We start from the raw sequence: 22,484 nt of genomic DNA on the forward strand, positions 1-22,484 counted from the left end.
AAGCAAAGTGTCATTTGTAGATCCCTGACCACTGAACTTGGATTATGGTCTGGTTTCACATAAATTGTAGAAGAACCACACACCATTTCTCTATTGAGAGGCTTACATGAAGCAGTAATTTAGATGTAAAAAGCTTTCTTGTTGCTCTTAATTTGTTTTGAATACCATTCAAAAGAACAGTGACAATGCCATTTTATTTCTTCAAAATGCCTGCTTTTGCCTTTGCAACTCATTTTGAAAGTTGTGCATAAGTTGCATGCACACCCTAAATAGTTGGCTATAGGAAAAAATGTTTCCAAGTGGTTCAGGTGTAGTGGCCCTATTGGTATTTTGGTCTCTGATTCTCTCTCCTATGGTTACCAGTTTTGTGGTATACTTGGAGGTATGAATTTAATGCACAGAATATGAATATGAAATTGAGGAGTTTTGTTTTAGGTGATACTGACTTGTCAAGTCTCTATAGAATAGGCAGGCAGTATGGGACTGTCTCTTTCATAGAGCCACAATATGCATGAAAATTCTGCACTTTCTCCTGTCAAGTTCAAGGCCAGAAGGGACTTTTAGGCCTTCTAGTCTGGCTACCTGCACACCAGCCATTAACTTTCACCTGCCTTCCCTGTGGCCAATAGGTAGTGCTTCAGTGTCTTGGGGGTGGAGGGGAATCCTTCCTTATTTCTGTAGACAATAGACTAAAACCTGAAGCATGAGATTTGAGTGTAGAGAGCTGCTAGTGTTATATTTGGGACATCCGTAGTAGGGGTGTGCAAAATGGGCCGTATTCGATTTGGATTCAGCCTGAATTGCCGACTGTGATTAGATTTGTTGTTTTGGATCACAATCCCGATTCGATTCAGCCAAATCTGAATCTGAAGATTCGATGCCGATTTAGCGAATCAGTGATTCAGCCATAGACACAGCTTTAAATGTTTTTTCTAGATACCTTGAGATACCAGGCATGGCTTGTGAACACTGAGATAGTGGGGCAGATGGAGCATCCCGCAGGAGAACAGGGTGGCCCCCCATGTACTTGGCGGCAGATCCAGAAGTGCTTCTGGTCTACTTCTGAGTCTGCCACCGAGCGTGCAGGAGACCACCCCCCCCCCCCCCCCACACACACACACACTCACACTCCTGTGGGACACTCTATCCACCCCAGCGTCTCGGCATTCACAAGCCACATGGTACCTTGACTTATGTAGAAAAAACATTTAAAGCTGTGTCTATGTCAGAATCATTGAATCTCTCCAAATCGAGTTGGAGGGTTCCAATTTGATTCAGAGAGATTAATGGGTCTCATTATTTTATTTGGATTCAGAGATTCAGCTGCCAAATCGGGCCAAATTTCTTCTGAATCAAGCACTTGTGGATCACTTAAAATGGAGGTACATAAAATCCACAGCAAGTCCAAAAGGTACAGAGCAGCTATGGGCAGGTTGTGGGGGTTGGGTGCAACTGCATTCTGCCTTGGCTGTGCAATGAATACCCTGTGAGCTCTGAGCTCTCTGGCTTGTCAGCATGGCTGCTGAAAACTGCCTTGGTGTGGTGCCAGGATCCAGGGGGTGAAGACCACTACTGCTCACTCTCTCTTTTCTTCTGCTGCCAAATTAGGTGCTGGGCAAGTGAGTGGAAAGGGCAAGTGGCAGCTGTGTTCACCCCTTGGGTTCCAGAGCTGTGCCAAGGCAGTCTCCAGCAGCCCTGATGATGAGCTTGGAGATCTCACTACATGCCTTGGCAGTGTGACACATGTATTACTGCACCCCACTCTCCTTAGATCTGTCCATGAGAGCAAAGAGCTGTGTACAGAGGCAACATCACTTCCACATCTCACCAATACTCTCTTTTTTTCATTTATTTAAGCTTTCTCCTAGTCCTGTCACTTATCAGCCTTATGGCTAAGATGAAGCATACTGGGCACATCTGAATTTTTGGGACTTTTGGTCTGGGAGTTGCACATATGCTGTCCCAGTAGAAAAAGAGTAAGACCTGGGAATTGAGGGATGTGGAGATTGAGTACAGACAGAATTGGATATGGATTTGGGTTGGTCATTGTTTAATTTGGACATGATACTCGGTTTAACATATGCATCTAAATAAAAAATAAAAAAAATTAGTCCCCGTTTTGATAGTACTACACTGTGGCATCTGACTTTTCTGAGCTGCTGTATTCTCTAAAAATGTCTCCTACCCTATAACTACATCTGTCATTGTTTGTCACTGCTTCGTCTCCCTCTTAACTACATTTTGAGGTCTTACAGAAGAGAGTGAGTTTTTAAATTCACCCAAGGCCATGCTAATTCCAGATAATGAAAGCTTTTAACCAAAAATTGGAGAAGTCCAAATATACTGTATCAGCAGTTGCTTTTGTCAACGAAGCTAGAGTTGTTAAACTCAAATTTGTTGTCAGGCAATGTTCTCTGCCTTGCAGGTGCCTATGGACCCCACATATCATTCTTCTCCAAAACTCATTTATTCCCTCAGCTTAGTTTACATTGTGACACACCAATTTATGAATGTACAAAAACAAACAACACCCCCTACAAACAGGCCTCCAAAAGGTATGAAAAAAAGATTTATTTTCAAAAACTGTTTGCTATAGCATTTGCCAGGATGAATAAAGATAAAGATGAATTCAACATTAAGAATAAACAAAGCCAAAAAATCCTTTTTTTTTTCCCCATGCTGATATTTCACAGGCTGCTAGCATCGCTCCTGGACACTTTTACAGCCAACTTTCTGATGTCTGCTGCCAAGGGCTGTACCAAAGCCACTTTTAGGATGATGTTCAAGTGCTTGTTGTGGAGTCCTGAGCATAGTTTTGACTTGATGTTAGTCACTGAGACCATCTAGTCTCACAGGCATATGCGCTTATGTATGTGGATTAACATTCTTGATGCAAAGCATTATATTGCTGGACAGATTTCTCCCAGCTATTGGTAAAAATCCATGAATTGTAACTGTTGAGAACTTATCCTTTAGTGTGGTGTTATACTGAAGTTTACAGAGTTCCATATACAGCTCCTGAAGGGGACTATGTTCCACAGGGCAGAGAACAAGGTCCTGAAAAATCTCAACTCCTTATGGAGCCAAAAAGTCAAAGAACCTGTCATGGAATTTAAGAGAGATCAGCAATCTTGACCATATGCTCTTCCAGTCCCTCACGATCTTCAATCCCAGTGGCATTGCACAAGCGACTTCAAGGTGGGAAGATGTGTTATGTTGCACTGAGCTGGTTTTCCCAAAGAGATGGCTTCCTTTCAAAGACACAGTGTCATGAAATTCAGTCACAACTGTTCTGACCCAGCATTCCCATGGTCAGGGTATTGATTTGCCCCATTATGTCAAACAAAAAACAAGGTCCTGCAACCTTTTCATCTTGCAGGTCAGCTGTGGGTTTCTTTCATTAATAAATACTTGTTTAATTTCACACCACAGTTCAAAGAAGTACTTTAAGTGCCTTGCAACTCAGCTGGTGTCCAGTTGCCTTCCTCCAAGAGCTAGTTGAACTGCTTGATAGTTGAGGGCCTGGGTAGGATGAAAGTCACTTTTTGTTTGTTTGTTTTTTTAACCACAACATTCATCACCTGCTTCATTTCTAGAGTTTTGGCACAGAGGGCTTCCTGATGTAGAATGCAATGAAAAACACAAAGCTCGTGGCCTGGATTGACACTGCCCTTTGATCTTGAATTTTGCCATAAATCCTGCCTGCCTTCCCACCATGGAACGAGCCCCCTTTGTTGTAACACTCATTGTTCTTTTCCAGTCTGCATTTAATTTGTCCAAAACTGTGGTCATGCTGTTGAAAATGTCCTGTCCTTTCATCAGCCCTGTCACATTTCATATCTTGATCGACACTCTGAGGAAACCCAGGTAGCTGTCCAACCTCACTTCCATCTACGCTTTTATCAGTTGCCATTGAAAAAGCAGCAAGTGCCATGGTCTTGTTCTGGAGCCCATTCTGTAAATAATCTCCGGTCAGATTCTGTTGGCTGCTGGGTTTCTTGAGGTGCTGATATTGGCAAGAGGTTGCCATTTCTCTAGCCATACAATGTCTGCAGCCTTCATCATATATTTCTTTGTGAACTCTCTCAAAGGGTTCAGAAGAAGCAACTGTTTCTTGAGAAAGGACATGACTAACCCTTAGTTTTATATCGAGGTACTAGCAAATTGCTTGTCAAGAATGACTGGGGGGGGTCAGAGATGGAGCCCCACTGCACCCCTCCACCCCTGCTGCTCTGGATCTGGCATTGCTCAGCTGCTACCCCCTCCCCACCCGCTCTCCAGGTCCAGCCCTGCTCCCCCCCACCACCACTCCAGGTCTGGTCCTGCTCTACCCCACTCCCAGCCACTCCTGGTCTGGCCCCGCTGTAACCATTCCCCCCCTGTACTCTGAAAGTACATAATATGGTAACTTGATAATATTTTTTACAAGAAGAACTAACTAGAGAACAGAATCTCCCACTGGAAACTGAAATTGCACATTTCATTTTGTCCTGAGTTATTAAGAAATGGGTAAGTCTGAATCTTCTGCAAAATGAAACATTCTGCAGTTAATTATTCCAGTATGTTTTGTGGATATATAATTGAAACAAAGATTGAAATGGGTATTTTGGGTCCAGTGGAAATAAATGTTTTGATGAGAACCCGTTTAAATTTTGACAGTAAGTATTAGGCCTGTGTGAAGTGGCTAGTGTTCGCTTCAGATTCGGATTTGGCTGATTTGGGGGACAGCGATTCAATTCAGTGATTCGAATTGCTGTCCTGATTTGATTTGGCCGAATCTGATTTGGTGATTTGGTAGCAGGTGAATGTCCCAATCTCTGAATCAGCCAGGCCAGGCCCATCCCCCGCTCCTCTCCCAGCCAGCCATGGCCGCCCCGCCTGTCCCACCTCCCAGCACTTGGGGGGAAAAAAATCCTCTGCTCAGCAGGTGCTGGCAGGCGGGGGGCAATCCCTGCTGCCCCCCACTGTCCCACGCTGCATGGGGGTTCTGCACAAGCTCCCAACCCCCCCTTCCCCAGCCCCCTCACGGGTGCCAGCTCCAGCCCTTTAAGAAAAAAAAAAAAATCCTGAAGAAACCCCAGGACTCGCTGCTCCTGCAAGGGGGGGGGGGGGGAATCCCTGCTGCCCCCAGCCAGGTGGGGGCTCTGTGCAAGCCCCTGAACCCCCAGGAGCGGTGAGTCCTGGGGCTTTTCTCTGCTTTTTTTTCCTTAAAGGGCCAGAGCCCCGGCAGGTGGGGCAGCTGTGGGGGGGCCGGGGGAGCAGGGAGGGGTCGAGGGGGCTCGTGCAGAGCCCCACATGCAACATGGGGCAGTGAGAATCACACCCCCCCCCGGCCCGGCAGCACCTGGTGAGCACTGGGGCTTTTCTTTTAAAGTATGGAGCTGCGGTGGGTGGGGGCTGGAGAGTGGGCGGTGGTCAGGGGGGCTGGCAGGGGTCCCCTCATGGTCCCCTCCCCCGGTCCCCCTTCCCCCACCCCTAGTACTTACCAGCTTGGACTGGCTGCAGCTCCCTGCTGCAGCTGCTGGGGACTGTCCGAATCATCAAAGCTCTCCGAATCTTTGCCAAAGATTCGGAGAGCTTTGAATCGATTCAGACCTTTAAATTGGTCCCTTGATTCGATTCGCATTTGGAGATTCGGCCACTGAATCGGGCTGAATTGCCTCTGAATCGAATCACCACCCAAAGCTTCTTACAGGCCTAGTAAGTATTGACATGTCCCTGCAAAATGGCTTGATTTTGTTGATTTAAGCATTTTCTAACTTCAGTGTCAGAATTTTTTTTACTAGCTCTATTGATCCTTTCCCTTAAGAGGATATGTATCATCTCCTTGAACAGAAATTAAGCAGACAAAAGCATGTTTCTCTTGTATACCTGGATCCACACGAGTGTTATCAGCGTAATGATGTCCATTAGGGAGTATGATTTCTCTTCACAATCCTAATTGATATATTATGGTAGCAGAACTATGTAATGTGTACCTAGCCAAAGGGACAGGAATGAGCAGTTGTAACATGAGGGAGTGCAGCTGAAAGCTCCTTAAAATTCAGACTTAATATAGGCTTTGTGTGAACCTAACTGAATTTCTCTGTTCCTTTCCAGTTTAGGTCTAATATCAGATTCTTTTCATATGTTCTTTGATTGTACTGCTCTGTTGGCTGGGTTAGCAGCTTCAGTTATTTCAAAATGGAGATCAAATGATGCTTTCTCTTATGGGTAAGTAATTTAGACATAACAAGCCAAATGTTATATGCTACAGAAGTGGTATTTAAAAATAGTGTTGTGTTTCTGGAAGGCAAGTTCATTACTTTTCTAAAATGTTTTCATTATTGTTAACAGACAAAAATCATGTAATGAAACAATGTATTCTGCATGGGCTTGCTTACTGTAGCAGTTAGGTCAAGTTAGTTCATTCATGTTATTCCACTGAAGGTAGCCTAGTTTAACTCAGATGAGAAAATTGCACTGTAAACTTGGGATATAAAAAGTAATTTGATTAGCAGATATTGGAGTAAATGCTTATTAGAAGCTACAGTTTTAACTGCCCTACGCATTACTTTTTTGAGAGTATGCAGCATTCAACCTTCAAGCACCAATGTTTGCTGTGGGCCTTCTGCTTTGTGTGTAAAATACCATAAAATTGAAGCTGGAGGCATTTGCATGTGGATGGGAGTTAAAGTTACAGACAAAATGTGAGTTATTCTTTGAACTAACAATGCAGAGAATAGATTGCAGGAACAGTGTATTACTATTTTGTTTGGTAGCATTCATTCTTGTTGGCTGACAGTCAAAATGAAACCACTTTTCCATTCTTAATCAGTGTTTTTCATAAACTAGACTACATATACTTAACATACATGTCATATACTCAATCAATCTGGTTTTGTTTTTCTGTTTTAAAACGTTAGGAATCCTACTGATACTTTCAAAATGCCAAGCGTTCCAGTGACTGAGTGAAAGTTAATCTGGTTCTTTTTCTTTCTTCCCCCTTGTGAAAGCAATAATCCATATAAAACTTAATATTTTGAAAAGTGTTGCTTTGCCAGATCTAGATCTACCTGCATCATAATTGGGGTCTTCATAGGTCTACATTGGTCACTGCAGACTCTGTCAAAGGCTGACTTTTGTAGGTCAAACTCAAATCTCAACTTCTGTTATCAGAGGGATTTTTTTTAATTCATGCCCTAAGAACATGTTTCCTACAACCAGGAATAGTACAACAGATGTGCTCCCCAACTTTACCAGTAATGGAACAAGTACTATAGTTTTTTGTTTTTGAACTGCAGTGAATTTGCCACAGGTTACCTAAAGATATATATATTGTTATGACTATTTGGTTAACACCTAGCTACTTATGTGGCTTCTAGCTATCCATAACTGACTGTCATTGATTTAGACTGGGGCAGGCAATTATTTGGGCCCATGGGCCACATGGGTAGTTCTGGGGAGCTGCCGCTGGCCGGTCAGCACTTTCGTCACCCCACAGTAGCCTGGAGCCTGTGCACCCTGCAACTTCTCGCAGCCACCGCCAACAGTGCATAGCCCCAACCTCGGCTCGTGGCAGGTCCCTTGGTGCCTGGACCAGACAGAACCATCCCATCCTGCTTCCCCCTGGGCATGCAGTGGGGCTGGGGTGGCTCCATAGCTGGATTGCCTTTTCTAGGCAGTCCAGGTGGTGGTGGTGGCTCTGGCCCCAGCCCCGTGGTACTGGCAGGGACCTGTGTGCTCAGCCCCACCCTGTGCCTGCTTCGGACTCAGCCCAGTGGAGTGGACCAGTTCCAGACCAGTCAGAACCCACATGCACAGCCCCAACCCAGTCTGCCCTGCGCCTGCTCCAGGCTTGCCTGCCCACGCTAAGCAATGGTAGCAGTGGCAACAGCCAAGCAGAAGCGGCTGCTGGGTGCGAGGAGAAAAGAACTCATCCCTTCGCCGCTGCGGGGCCCTTCTTGCTGTATCTGCCCAGACCCTACTCCTAGGCTGCCCTGCCACTCCTTTCCGCCGCTGTCACTGCCACCTCCAGGCTGCCCAAAGGGGCAGCGATGGTTCCTCTGCACTGCCACAAGGCAGCCCAGGCATGGGCTCTGGGTGGCTGCAGCAAGAAGATCTCAGCAGCAGTGAGGGTGGGGGCTGGTTTTCCCCCACGCCGAGCAGCCACTTCTGCCTGGCTGCTGCTGCTCAGCGTGGGTAGGTGAGTCTGGAGAAGGCACAGGGTGGGCTGGGGTTGGAGCTGTGCATGTGGGTCCCCACCAGTGCCATGGGGCTGGGACCAGTGGCAGTGGCAGCCAGAAGGAGCTGCTGCCTGGGCTGCTTAGAAAGGCAGTCCAGCTGTGGAGTTGCCCCAGCCCCACTGCGTGCCCAAGGGGCAGCAGCACGCACCATGGGTCAGACAGTGCCTGAGCCAGGCAGGACCAAGGGACCTGCTGTGGGCTGGATAAAGTCCCTCCATGGGCTGGATTCAGCCTGCAGGCCATATTTTTCCTGCCACTGATTTGGACTACTAGGCAAAAAAATGTGTGTCTTATAGGTCCAATATATGAAGCCAAGAAAAAGCAAGGTAAGCTGACATACAAATGAGTCTATTCACCTAGTATTTTCTTGTGTAGAAATTCTTTTACTTTTCATATGTATAGCAGCAGCAATGAGAAAACTAAGTCAGAGTTTGGCAATATTTACCTCAATTATGTTGACACTAGATAAGTAATTCTGTGTTTTCAGCATATAAATAGGAGTAGTGTAATATCTAATACTGCTTGTTTGGTTCTTCCTAGATATGTTCGAGCAGAAGTACTGGCTGGTTTTGTAAATGGTCTGTTCCTGATTTTCACAGCATTCTTCATTTTCTCTGAAGGGGTTGAGGTATGTTAGGTCATCAATTGCAGTAAGTCGGTCTATTCTGAGAAATGAAGGTTGTTTCATAGACTTACTACTTTCTTATAGTACAGCACATTTAAGAGAATAGGGTTAGTTTAAGTTATTGTAATGGATTGTGAATTTGTTCATGTTCATAGCCAGTTAAGCACGAGAGAAGTGAAAACTATGTAAAGTCAGCATTGGATGTAAAGCAGCATTTTTTTTTTCAGAGTATCTATATGACATTGAGCAGACAGTATAAAGAAGTGTGTATTCGTTTCAGACCTAACTCATCACGACAGAAGAAATATACATAATGTTTTATTGTTCTTCCCTATACTTCTTACCTTTTGTGACTGAGACTTTTTAAAAGCTTTCGGAGTTCATTTGTAAGCCAGAACTTACTGATTTACTAATTTATCTCTTGGAAGATTGTTTTTGTGTCACAATACTTCTGCATCTAGTCGGTTAGAAAATGGACAGTATATTGCCTCCTTTTAATAGTGTGATAAGAGTATAAATGATGCTCTAAACTTGCTTCTTTTTTAGAGAGCATTGGAGCCTCCTGATGTTCATCATGAAAGACTTCTCCCTGTGTCTATACTTGGATTCATTGTAAATCTCATAGGAATATTTGTTTTTCATCATGGAGGTCATGGGCATTCACATGACTCTGGTATGATGCTTGTAATTCTCTCTCTCTCTCTCTTTGTTTTTCCCTTTCTTGGTAGTTTATGTTCAGGTCCCTTTCTGGCCTCCAGCCAGAGCTTGGTTGTTTAATGCTTTGTGTTTTTTGGGCCAAGTCTGTACTGTTCCCTTTTAACCCAGGAGCTGTTGCTGACAAAATAAGCCTTCCCCATTCCACCTGGTGCATAGCAGAGACTGGCAGACGAGACAGCTTGGAAGCAGTCTTGAATATTCACCTCAGGGCTGTACTCAGGCTATGCCTTGGTAAAGCCTGAGAATAGCACTGAAAGGGGCACTTGGGTGTATTCCCAAGCCACCTACTGTGCACACACCAGAGACCAGTAGTTAGATTGGGATGGGCAAAATACAGCCCATGGGCCAGATCCAGCCCACCAACTGATTGCATCCAGCCTACAGGCAACGAGTGGGGAGGGAGTCCTGCCAGTTGATTGGATCCAGCCTGTGGCTGCCCCTGTAGTTCTCTGTATAGGTCCGAGCTCCACCCGGGGCACCACGTGCTGTGCTCCATTGCACATAGCTTACCAGTGGGGCTGCTGCTTGGCTCCCCTTGCCTTTAGTGGTGGCTCCTCCTTCTGCTTCTACTGTGCTGCTCTGGGCCGGGAGGAAGCTTCAGCTGGGTGGCTCTGGCTCCAGCTCCTGGCAGCTTTCTACCCACTCTGCCCACCCGGTGCGGGCAGTCGAGTGGGTGGAAGGCAGCTGGGAGCTTCAACTGGGTAAATCCTGTCCCAGCATGCAGGGCTCTGGCTCCAGCTCCTAGCTGCCTTCTGCCCACTCAGCCGCCATGCCAGGAGGGTGGAGTAGGTGGAAGGCAGCCAGGATTGGAGTCAGGGCTCCGTGTGCTGGGGCAGGAGCCACCGAGCTGAAGCTTCCTTCCAATCCAGTGGTGCAGCAGGACATAGCCTGCGGAATGGGGTGGGCCACCCAGGCCATGGCCCGACCAACTTTTAGCACGTTAATTTAGCTAACTATGCAGTTAAAAAAATTGTTATACAGTTTTAACTGGAATGACAGTTGCACATTTGTGGGTTATATAAATTAATGTGCTAAAAGTTGGTTGGGCCATGGCCCCGGTGGCCCACCCATTCCATGATCTATGCAGCAGGAGCAAGAGGAGAAGCTGCTGCTTGAGGTCAGGGGAGCTGAACGGCAGGGGCATTGGGATCAGTCAAAGCAGTAAGCTGTATGTGCTGGCTGGGGCTGGACGGGGGGGAACATGCTTACATGGCTTGTGACAATTCATCAAAACCCCTGTGTGGCCTCTGGTCCCAAATAATTGCCCACCCCTGAGTTAGATGATCTGGAGCAAATGGACAGGGCTTGTTTTTTTTTGTTTTTCTCCTGGTGTTGAGAAGGAAGCTGTGTAGACTTGCCCTTGGTATCAAGCTTAAATTGTGTACATGCATATATGTGTATGTACGTGTGTAGTTTTGAGAAGTTTTTACTGTTAGTTGTCAGTCTCTTCCTTTGATTCCCAATAACTGGGAATTGTAAAATGATTAATCTGCTTTCTGAAACCTGTACTTTTCTGCACTTGGAAAAGGTTTTTAAAAATTTTCATTTAGATAAAAGGTTTCTCTTTTTAAATAAGAAACATGATCTAACATAGAGTACTTGCAAGGAAACAGCTGAATAAAATAAAATTGAATAAAATTTCAGTGTAGGATGGAAATTATGTTTCTTAGTATTTTGCAATTATTTTATATTCATTTTCAGAGGAAATGTAAGATAAGTATATACAAATATGTATATGGTCAATATCCTGAGTTTTTTATTAGATTAAGATGCCACACAGTTTTCCAACATAAACTATAAACCCTAATTCAGTCTGACAACCATTTAAGCTTAAGTTTTTAAAAACATATGGTACAACTCAAATGAATATTAATCCTATTCTCACTCTCCACAGTTGGAAGGGGTGTGTGTGTGTGTGTGTGTGTGTGTGTGTGTGTGTGTGAGAGAGAGAGAGAGAGAGTTTTACTTTCTAAAACTTTATTATACAAATATTAAAAACAAATGGTGAAAGTGCAGAGGTATATGACCCTCTCTGGGGCTAAGTATGAAACAGTTGTTAGCAACAAAAAAAACATGTCACCAGAGATTGAAATCCCCTCCCCAACGCTCCTCTTGGGGTTACATATAGGACCGTCTGTCTGTCTTCCACCTTGTAGAGTGCCCCCTCGATGTCCCAGTGTGATGGGGTTAGAGATAAAACGTATGTTATTACAGTGATATTAAATGTTCAGCCTGGCTTGATTTGAAAAGATAGCAGTGTATCTATCTAATGAAGTGTTATGATGCGTTTCCAAGCTAGGTAAGTATTTTATGCAGCAGTATAGTTCAGATAAATTTAGAACATAAATTTTTGGTATTCACATTGTTCTACTTGAACCACATATAAGTAAACTGAGATTGTTTTGGAGGATGTGCGTGAATCTTAAGTAGTTTAGAAATTAATGGAAGCACACAACTTTCTCACTATGATACTTGTTTTATAGGGCATGAGCACAGCCATTCTCTGTTTAATGGTGGTCTCAGCCATGGACACAGTCATGGAGGTCATGGTCATAGCCATGAGTCCAAACATGGCCATGGCCATGGACACTCTCATGATCACGGGCACTCTCGCAGTCAAGATTATTGTCATGGTAAGTATCTATGATTACAAATAAAGATCCATGCACTTGTTTTGCTTCAACCAGGTCTTTGTAAATAACAGAGAAGATGTTGGCAACTTGCCCCAGCAGTTAATACAGCTTTTCCTTGATTTATGCGGGTTTGATTTATGTGAATTCGCTCTTATACCTGAAATACGTTATATGCAAGGTAAATTTGCTGTTATGCAATTGACATAGGCGTGCTCCCCCAAGCAGGTGAGTCTGTGAGTTTGTGAAGGGAGGGGAAAGGGCCTTGGGGCCAGGGCCCCACTCACCACAGCCCCTGCTGCAGCTGCTCTGGGAATGGCCGATGCCGCTGGGCTGCGCCGTGCCCCAAAGCCCACAGGGCTCTGCTTGCCCTTGGGCGCCATGCCCCGAACCACACAGCGTGGTGTAGTCCAGCAGCTGTAAGCAGGCGGCGTCCACCACTCCCAGGGTTGTAGCAGAGGCGGGCAGCAGCCTGCAGTGGGACAAGAGCAAGCTGGGGCCGGTGGTAGCACCAGGCTCTTCCTGGCACTCGAGCTGGGCTGCGGCAATGGGAGGGCGGCTGCTGCCCCCCCAAAACCTGCCCTCTCGGCACCGCTGCCGAGTGTCAGGAAGAGCCTGGTGCCACCGCCAGCCCCGGCCTGCTCTTATCGCTCTGCAGGCAGCTGCCCACCCCTGCTGCAGCCCTAGGAGCGACAGATGCCACCTGCTTGCAGCTGCTGGGCTGCACCACACCAGGGGGTTTCGGGCATGGTGCAGCCCAGCGGCTGCAGGCAGTTGGTGTCAGCCACTCCCAGGCTGGCTGCAGCAGGGGCTGCAGAAAGTGGGGAGAAGCAGGGTAAGTGGGGCTGCCACCCACCCCAAGCACTGCAAAGAGCCTGGTGCTGCCTCTGCTGCAGCCCCAGGAGTGGCAGATGCCTGCTTGCAGCCACTGGGCTGTGCCACCCCCTCTCCCCACCCCTTCCCTAGCCCCAGCCTCACTCTATCCCTCACTCACCCTATCTGATTAATTGTAAACTGGGTTCACTTTATGCGAATTCGATTTATGCGGTAGTCCCTGGGAACGCATCTACCACATAAATTGAGGGAAACCTATATAGAAGTAATGTTTTCAGATGTTAGTGTCCTAATGTATCTTATGATCCACTTGGATCAATATTGCTTCCTTTTAAGGCAGACTTTGGATGCTCCTTTATGAGCATTACTGTAAAAACAGCACTGCAATAGTGAATGTAGTTTAATATTTGTGATAGGCATAGTAAGTAGTAAAGATGCAACTTAGAAAGCAGAGGAGAATATGCATGGGAAGAAGAGAAACATTTAACAAAGGACATTTCTAAATTGTCAGATTTATGTTCCTGTTAACACTGTGTTGAAATGTGCCATGCTGCTCTGTGGAAGTAGTGTAGCCTCCTTCACGGAATATTGTGGGCTAGTTAGTTCCACTCTTCTGATTGGCTCAATTAATTAGTTAAAAGCATGGTAGTATACTTGTTAAGCTGTTTAATTTATACCAGGGAAGAATAAAACTTTCATAGTGCTCCCTTTTTTCAGTACTTTGATGCGAGGGGAGAAAAGATTGGGAAAGAATAAATTCTCAGGTAAAATAAAATCCACAAAAACTGATCTGATGTTTTACTTGATGACAATAAATTCTATCTAAGAATACTCACCGTAAGAAGGAAAAAACAAATTGATGAAAACAGAAAGTTCAGCAATGTTTTTCTGCTTTCAAAGAAGAGAATTAAAAGGATTTACTAGTACAGGAAAAGAAACTTTCAACAGTAAAAGTGACATGGGAAATTTAATGTTAAGATTAATATGTTTTATATAGCTTTTGGGTTATTCTAGAGATATGTCTTTGGAATATTAATATTCTTGGGCTGTTACTTTATTCAATAACTTTTAGTTGGAAATGGAGTACTTGCATTTTCAGTGCTCTGCTGAAGCTTGCCTCGTTGCATTTTTTTTTTTCTTTAGGACTACAATTTTTGATGGCATTTATATAGTCCAAATAACTATGAGCCGAAGGCTGTGTGTTTTGTACAGCTTTGACTGTGCTTTGAGTATTCAGCAAAAGTAAGCTTTTCAGATAGATTAAATAGTGCATAATCTTGCTTAGTGTCCATTCTCCGTTTGGTTATGAAAAATAACCTTTGGAAAGAGCATTCCAAAGATATGTTACTACATGAGAAGACTTAGTGTTTTACCCCATCCAATCTTGACACCATTCAGTTCACATTAGATACAGATTTTTCTATGGCTATGTTTCTGTATAGGAAATACAGTAATCTTCACTCTTCCTATGATGAGGTTAATCTTCAGATTAAAAAATGTACCTCTTAAGAATAACGACTAGCTTAATTTTGTGTCCAGTGCAAAAGAAGTACATTGCTCTTCTTAACATGTTTATTACAGCAGCATTATGCAAGCCAGTACATTCTGAATGCTTATACCCTATTGTAACTTCATGCTGTTATCCAAAAAGTACTTTACTTTCCAGCCAGAGTTTTGACTAATGATTGTGAGCAACTTTGTGGTCTACTCAAACAAGCTTGAGAACAGAAAACAAAACAGAATTGATCCGTTTGAGGATAACTTTTATATAGCTTAATTTGTCAATCATTTTCTTTACAGACAGTCACTCTTTTGAAGCAGCTGCAGGATCCAGCAAACAGATTTTACAAGGTATGAAATAAATAAGTATAGTAGTTTATTAGTTTAGATCCTAGCACTGCCTAGGTTTTGACTTGAATATTGGTGATGTTGTTTAGATATTAATAACAAACAGGTTTTGGTGGCTTTGAATTTTTGTAGAAGATAAACCATTGTAAAAGACTAAATACAAGAGATACCTAATTTCTATTTTTTTTTAAAACCTAGCTATTATGGCAACACACGCTATGGAAAAAGCGTAGTTATGGTGGACTATAAAATCAGAAAGCCCTAATCAGTGTGACAGATTTTAAAAGGTTCCAAGGTTAGGGGGCAGGGCAGGGTGTGGGACAGAGCTGCAGGGGCGGGGGTGGCTCTTGCAGCTGCAGGCACCATGGGAGGGTACAGGGGAGGTGTCTGTGTAGGCTGGGGCTGGGGCTGTGCTGGCCTCTTCCCGGCGGGTGCGGGCTACACTGAGCTGTGCTCAGGGTGGGCAGCAGCACTGGGAGGGGACTATGGGGGGGCTGCAGCCACCCCAAAATTTACAGTAGCCCCCACAACCCCCCCTCAGCGCTGCCGTCTGCCCTGAAGGCAGCCCAGCCCAACCCTTGCCAGGAAGACCACAGCACAGCCCCAGCCCACAGTGGCAGCCTGCCCTGCCCCATGCAGATCCAGAGGCACACGCCCCCTGTGCCCTTCTGGGGTGCGTGCAGCAGCAGGAGCCACGCCCACTGGACGAGCTGTGGCTTCATCCCATGCCTTGCCCCAGCTGGACGGCACCTGCCCCAGCCCCACTCCCTCCCTCACCACGGGGGCCTTAATTTTGTGCGGACCGGGAGCAGTCCGCGACCCGTTTTGTGCACGCGGGCTGTGGCCAGCAGCCCGGGCACGCGGGGTCGGAGAAAACTGTGGGGCGAGCTAGAATTAGTCACGGATGCGTAGTGGTTGATTCAAGATTGTTTACTTACACCAAAGATGGTCGTGGTGTAGGCTGGACAGTTTTCCAGGCACAGCTCCGCTTAAATCCACGTTTGAGGATTATGACAAGCTCGATCTCCTATGGAGTTGTTGAAACTCTGTGGGTCCGTCTCTTTTTGCGCCCAGGGAGGGATACGTCTAGGAATCTATCGGCGACGGGGAGAGCCCAGAGGCTGATCAGGCCCCTGTTGCCTTTTAAAAAATGCGTTGGGTCCATAAGGATCCGCAGCGCTTAGAGACCTTCACGCAAGGCGAAGGTTTTTCTCTCTCTCTCTCAAACTCCGACTTGGGCGGAAACCACCCAAGCTCTTTATACGGCTAGCAAGCCAAATGCTAGCCGCCACGTATGCATAATTTAATGTGAACCAATAATGTGGCTCGAATTTCAATACAAATGGCGGGAACTCTTTGCACTGAGCATTTCTTAGATGCAAAAAGAAATGCACCCTGCAAAGAAAGCTACAAGTTGGCGGGAATTCTCCTTTGCCACCGGGGTTCTCCTCTGCAGCAGAAAACTCCACCGTGCAAAGAAACTGTAATTTAGCGGGAAAATAATTTAGCAGTGCCGAAGCGCGCACAAAACACAAAATCACAAATTTGGGTTGTGACATCCCCCCTTGCTGAAGTCATAGCTAAATTATGCTATACACTTACTATTCTAGTGATCTAGAGCTTTGTCGTGAGTCGTCAAACGAACAGATAAGCAAACAAACAAATAAACATAAAATTCGCTGTCCTGGGATTGGGTTACAGATAATCAACAAACAATAATCAACACAAACACATAATCAGATTCATAACAAAACTACACGATCAGGGCTTCAGCGGGCGTTATGGCGAAGTCGTACGTCAGGCCCTCACTTCTTCCGATGATGTTATCCCTCTCAGGGCTTCTTTTCGCCATGCAGTCTGAATTCCGGATCTGTAAACAAAACTCTCAAAAAAAAATACATTAACGCATCTTCAACAAATTTACAAAATTTTCATGGAACTTTACTAGTTCTCTAAACCATCTTCTCTTTATATTCTCAATTGGATGAAATCGTTGAGGAGCCATCATCTGGTTCCTCTAAATAATGGAAACCTAACTCATAGGCCAATTGCCATTGGCCTGCGTCCTCTAAAATCCGAAGCTGCCGCTTATTGAGTCCAGAACGCTGTAGGAGAAATCCAAACATGTATCGCTCTTCTGGGGTTCTCGGTGGCAGTGATGGAAGATAGGATTCACCATGTCTGGTGCCTTGTAGTTCAGTTGGGTGTCTACGGTCCCGATCAAGAGATAATCTTGGCTCCATCAGGATACGCAGTCATGACAACTGACGAAGGAGATTGCTTACAGGTTGGTTCACCATTGGGTTGAGCAGAATCCGGAGGACGACGATGTTTTTTTGCCCATAAATCTTGAGGCAACTGTTTAAGCTGTGAACGGTTACTGGAACGGTTCCAGGATCTCGTAGATGACGGTGAGCCCATGGTCTTATTCGCTGGAGTGATGTCAGTCCCAGCGCACATGCTCTGGGGTTCCAGGCACAGTACGAGACTCCGATGATTGCTAGCATGAGATGCTCTGCACCGGTATGTTCTGGCCGTTCTTCATGCCATACGTGGGCTTTTTGACTAATCAGTCCTGCAACAAGCACTGGCCAGTGAACGTTGACCTCTATCATGTTGATGTCAGTGACATGTCCTCTACTCCACAAAGCTTGTCTAACTAGGAAGCTTGCTTCTTCCTGGTTCAGCAGGTCGGATCCAAGTTCCATGACCAAACGTCCCAACCATACAGCTAGAGTCTCTTCAGGCTGGATTCTTGATGCTCTACATAAATCTTGTAACTCAGTTCTGGTGCGAGCATAGTAAGCAGTGGTAACTCGACCAGTCGTTGTAGGGAAAGCTGCTCTTTCGGGAGTTGATGTTGTTACAGGCTGAACTGCTGCCGCGGGAGTTACTGCTGCTGTTGCTGCTTCAGGCAGGAGGTGCGGATGCACTCCTCCGCTTGACTCTCTCCTTCGTCGGCAGGAAGGCGTGGTCGGTAGAGGCGTCGCCGCGTTGCTAGGCGGGGTTGCCGGAGACGACGCTGTGTCGATGGGCGGAGTCGCTGACTGAACTCTTGCGGGTTCCTCCGAAGCTCCACCCTTCTTTTCCGGTTCTTCCACGCGGTCTCCCTCCCGCTCAGTGCCATCTTGGGCTGGCGTTTCAGGCTCCCTTCTCTCAGCCGCTTCTTTGACCGCTTGAATAGCCATCTGCAGCTGGGCTTTTAAACTTTAATGCACCAGAATTTAATTAGTGATCGTACGAAAAGTTGCACTTAACTCTCCCCCCTTGTCGTACCGTGGGGCCACCCTCTCATCTGCGGCACGTTCCTCTGTCTCCAGATCTTCACGGAGCTCGGATGGAAGCTCACAACCCCATAATCTAGACACCACCATGAAAGGGGAGAACCGGCCGATTGGCACCGGTTCTTCACTCTCCCGAGCATATCGTAGGCATCGGGCACACTCCCGGGTGAGGGTCGGATTCACTTTGCCCGCCGGGTTGACTCTGGCGAGGGACACAGTATCGAGGGGCCTGAACAGGACCCGCTCGTCCCTCATTATACACCCGAACGCCGCGGGGAGCAAATACACTTCCCTCTCTCTCGGGGCTCCGTCTTCGGAGACTCCCTCTTCTCCCTTCAGCAACAGGCGTCCGCTGACAAATCTCTTGCCCGTTCCGCCCGCCTGGTGGTAAGCGATATGCGCCTCCAGTTCTTCAAAGCTTTTCACTTGGCGTTGGTTATCGCGCCAAGGGCAGTTCTTAACCAATTCTAGCTCTAATGTGTCTTCTCCTGATCCCATCCTCGTCGCCATGTGCGGGCTGGGAGCAATCCGCGGCCCATTTTGTGCACGCGGGCTGTGACCAGCAGCCCGGACACGCGGGGTCAGAGAAAACTGTGGGGCGAGCTAGAATTAGTCATGGATGCATAGTGGTTGATTCAAGATTGTTTACTTACACCAAAGATGGTCGTGGTGTAGGCTGGACAGTTTTCCAGGCACAGCTCTGCTTAAATCCTCGTTTGAGGATTACGACAAGCTCAATCTCCTACGGAGTTGTCGAAACTCCGTGGGTCCGTCTCTTTTTGCACGCAGGGAGGGATACGTCTAGGAATCTATTGGCGACGGGGAGAGCCCAGAGGCTGATCAGGCCCCTGTTGCCTTTTAAGAAATGCATTGGGTCCGTAAGGATCCGCAGTGCTTAGAGACCTTCATGCAAGGTGAAGGTTTTTCTCTCTCTCTCTCGAACTCCGACTTGGGCGGAAACCACCCAAGCTCTTTATACGGCTAGCAAGCCAATCGCTAGCCGCCACGTATGCATAATTTAATGTGAACCAATAATGTGGCTCGAATTTCAATACAAATGGCGGGAACTCTTTGCACCGAGCATTTCTTAGATGCAAAAAGAAATGCACCCTGCAAAGAAAGCTAGAAGTTGGCGGGAGTTCTCCTTTGCCACCGGGGTTCTCCTCTGCAGCAGAAAACTCCACCGTGCAAAGAAACTGTAATTTAGCGGGAAAATAATTTAGCAGTGCCGAAGCGCACACAAAACGCAAAATCACAACTTTGGGTTGTGACAAATTTGCCCTCTGCAGGGCCATTCCCTCCCTCCTCCAGACTTACCAATTTCACACAGCTCTCCAAGCTGCTGGGCTGTGCTCCTCAGCGCCTACGTGTTGCACTGCAGCTGCGTGCATGCATAGGGCATTTATTGGCTACATCAGGCAAAAAAAGCTCATTTCCATTGCAGTCATTTTTCTTTATATCAGTGCCAATCCAATATCGGACCAATGTATCAGTGCACCTCTAATAGTTACTTGACATAACAAAGCAGTATGTACACCTCTGGCATCTCTTCTTTGTGTGGTTCCCCATTTTTCTGGAATAATGGTCTACAGTCAGACCTTCAAATTTCCTATAGACTACCTTGCCCCCTCATCTCATGTAATTGAATGAGTGTATTGCATTTTAATCTGTTTACTTCTACTTCAGGATCCATCATTTAAGAGGCTACTTTTTTTGGCTTGGCAATTACCAGTGGTTGTCAGCTATTTTCAAAACAATTCTTGTCCTGTCCATCCCACTGTATGAATTGCTCTCTATTGGATGTATGTATGCAGGACTTTAATAAGTTTGCAGGTGCCTACTTTTTAAGAATAAATGTACAGCAGGACTTTAAAAATTGTAAAGGAAATTATGGCCGTGTTGTCATCTTGTAAAAAATGAACTAGATAAATGTGAGTTTAACATTATTGATCTTCATTATGTTTATATAGTTTATCGTTTATATGTAGTTGTATAGTGTGTGAGCACGTGTGTATACACTGTATATACACACACTGCACTATAGTGTGGTGCCTGTGGCTCCGTGAAAAATGGGATCCCACTGGCCTTAGATGATCCAAGCCCTTATGAGCCTACAATTCAAGTCGCTGAGGCAGACCCCAGGGTGGAGAAAAGGGTTGGTTATAAAATGTAAGAATGAACAGTAAAATGGCAGGAAATGTCATGTTAATTCCATAATTTATTTGGGGTGAGTTCATTTAGGAGAAGATAAACTAAATAGAAAGCAAAGTGAAAGGAGGAGGAAGGTAAGAAAGGCATGGGGGGTGGGAGGGTAGTGTGAAGTAGAGGCAAAGAGACTGTGAGAGGGAAGAGAGGGTTGAAGCAAACAGCTAGTCAGCACAGGACAGAGAAAAAGTCTGTTCAGAATTGTAGAAATTCTCTTAAAGGCTGTTCAGCTGCTTCCACAGGTTAAAGTCTCTGACTGGTTCTTCTCTCCATGCTTCCCCAATGTCATATAGCAAGCGAGGGGATTCCATTCCACATCCTCCATTGCTCCTAGATGAAGGGGGTCTCTAGGTTCAGTGGGATGTTGGAGGAAAGGGTGGTCCTGGGAAGGCTCCCTCCTCTGTGCAGCAGTAACTGCTTTAAAATTAATACGGAACTATTTAAGTTTTGTTATTTCTGCCAAGTTCTAGTGAAAAATCCTAAGGTGATTTAGGACCATTATTTACAACATTGGAAACTACCTTCTCGTTTGTTGTGCAAATAATAGAGTGAAATGAAGATAGTGTAATTTCTGTTTGGCAGGCACATTTCAATTGAAACTCGCCAGAAAAAGATAATTAAGTCATTGTATCTTTGTAATTTATTGCTAAGAAGTTACTTAAAATCTTGTTTAAAATGAGTCTGTTTAAAATATTTTTAAATATTAATTTAAATATGTATTTATCTGACCAGTGATATTTGGTTTTGCAGGTGAAATATTTCCAGTTGTAAAAGCTTATACATTGTAAAAGCTGTTGTTGAGTAGGAAAAATACCCAGTCATGGGAAAGTTTATGAAAAATGTAACTAGTTAAAGTTAAAAGTTAGCAACCTTTAAAATTAACTTGAGTTAAGTTAAAAGTTAAGTATTATCATTTTCAACTAGTTAAAAGGTAAGTTAAAAAGAGCATAACTAATTAAAAGTTAAGTTGATTCATGAGAAATGCGTGAAACACAGTGAATTACCTCTTAGCATCATTTTTCATTTTTAAATGCAATGAGTGGGTTTCTTTTCCATAAGCCCACAGAAGCACACTAATTTACTCAGAACTCACCTTGCTTTACCTGAAAACAATGTTATACTTGTCATACGGTTTTCAGAATAATCATTTACCAATACCTATGTAATGTTAGATCCTTCTCACCCTCTCCATGTGAAGTACTTTGTAAAAGTTAATGCATCATATAGGTATACCAGAATAACAAAAAGGAGATATTCATAGCCAGGTGACAAATGAAAGCTGTTTCCACAGAAAACCTCTGTTGTTACAATTTTTATTGCTCAAAAGGTAACAAAAGGGTATGAAACACATCTGAATTGGAAATAATGAAGGTGTCTGAAAATCAAAATTAGACTGAAATGAGAAAATCAGTTTAAGTGGGAAAAAGAATGTTCATTTGCATAGCAGAAACTGTTTAAATATGCTTGTTGAAGTTCAGCAAAAGCTGCATTTCAAAATTAACATCTGACAATTTTCCTCTTCTGTCTTGCAAAATTAAGTCCCCACTACTGAACAGTCACTCTATATGGGCAGATGAGGGAATGCTTATTCCCTCTCCTGCGGCCAACTGGCTGCCCTGTTGACTTCTGCAAATGCACAGAAAATGCCAGCATGAACTAAGGAACCCTGGGACTTGTAGTTCTTAAGAGACCATATCTCATAGGAAGGCACACTACTCTCTGTCTCTTATACAAGAAGTCCTAGAGTTTCAGTAAAGAAATACCATTCCATGCAAGTTGTAGGGAGTGGCTGTGTCAGGAAAAACTCTGGGAAAACTGGATTTCATATTTTTTTAACTTTTAACTTATACTTAAAAAAAAAGTTAACCTTTTTTTTTAATTAGTTAAAGTTAAAAGTTGACAGCTGAAAAATTTAACTAGTTAAAGTTAAAAGTTAGCCATTTCTTTAACTTTTTAACTAGTTAATTAACTAGTTAATTCCAATGACTGGCAAATACCAATAATGACCAGCAGAGAGCTCCAGAGGTTTATCTTCTGCAGACTACACAATAGATTAAAACAGTCAAGAGTGCTAACAAACAGTCATGCAGATAAGATGTGTTGTTATTAGTATTTT

At 44.8% G+C, this 22,484-nt stretch overlaps 1 protein-coding gene across 2 annotated transcripts in view; it reads left to right on the forward strand.

The window, feature by feature from the left end:
* SLC30A7 (solute carrier family 30 member 7) overlaps positions 1-22,484 on the forward strand; it is a 53,913-nt gene that overhangs the window by 1,399 nt on the left and 30,030 nt on the right. The window contains exons 2-7 of one of the 2 annotated variants that reach the window (XM_019479097.2): positions 3,042-3,198; positions 6,100-6,213; positions 8,766-8,853; positions 9,397-9,523; positions 12,051-12,200; positions 14,832-14,882. In XM_019479097.2, the coding sequence (XP_019334642.1) occupies positions 3,140-3,198; positions 6,100-6,213; positions 8,766-8,853; positions 9,397-9,523; positions 12,051-12,200; positions 14,832-14,882 (589 nt within the window). In that variant the 5' untranslated portion in view covers positions 3,042-3,139. The remainder of the gene's footprint in view (positions 1-3,041; positions 3,199-6,099; positions 6,214-8,765; positions 8,854-9,396; positions 9,524-12,050; positions 12,201-14,831; positions 14,883-22,484) is intronic. The other variant, XM_006273723.4, reaches the window with a different exon arrangement.

This window comes from Alligator mississippiensis, chromosome 5 (assembly GCF_030867095.1).
Source record: "Alligator mississippiensis isolate rAllMis1 chromosome 5, rAllMis1, whole genome shotgun sequence".
Taxonomy (NCBI): Eukaryota; Metazoa; Chordata; order Crocodylia; family Alligatoridae; genus Alligator; species Alligator mississippiensis.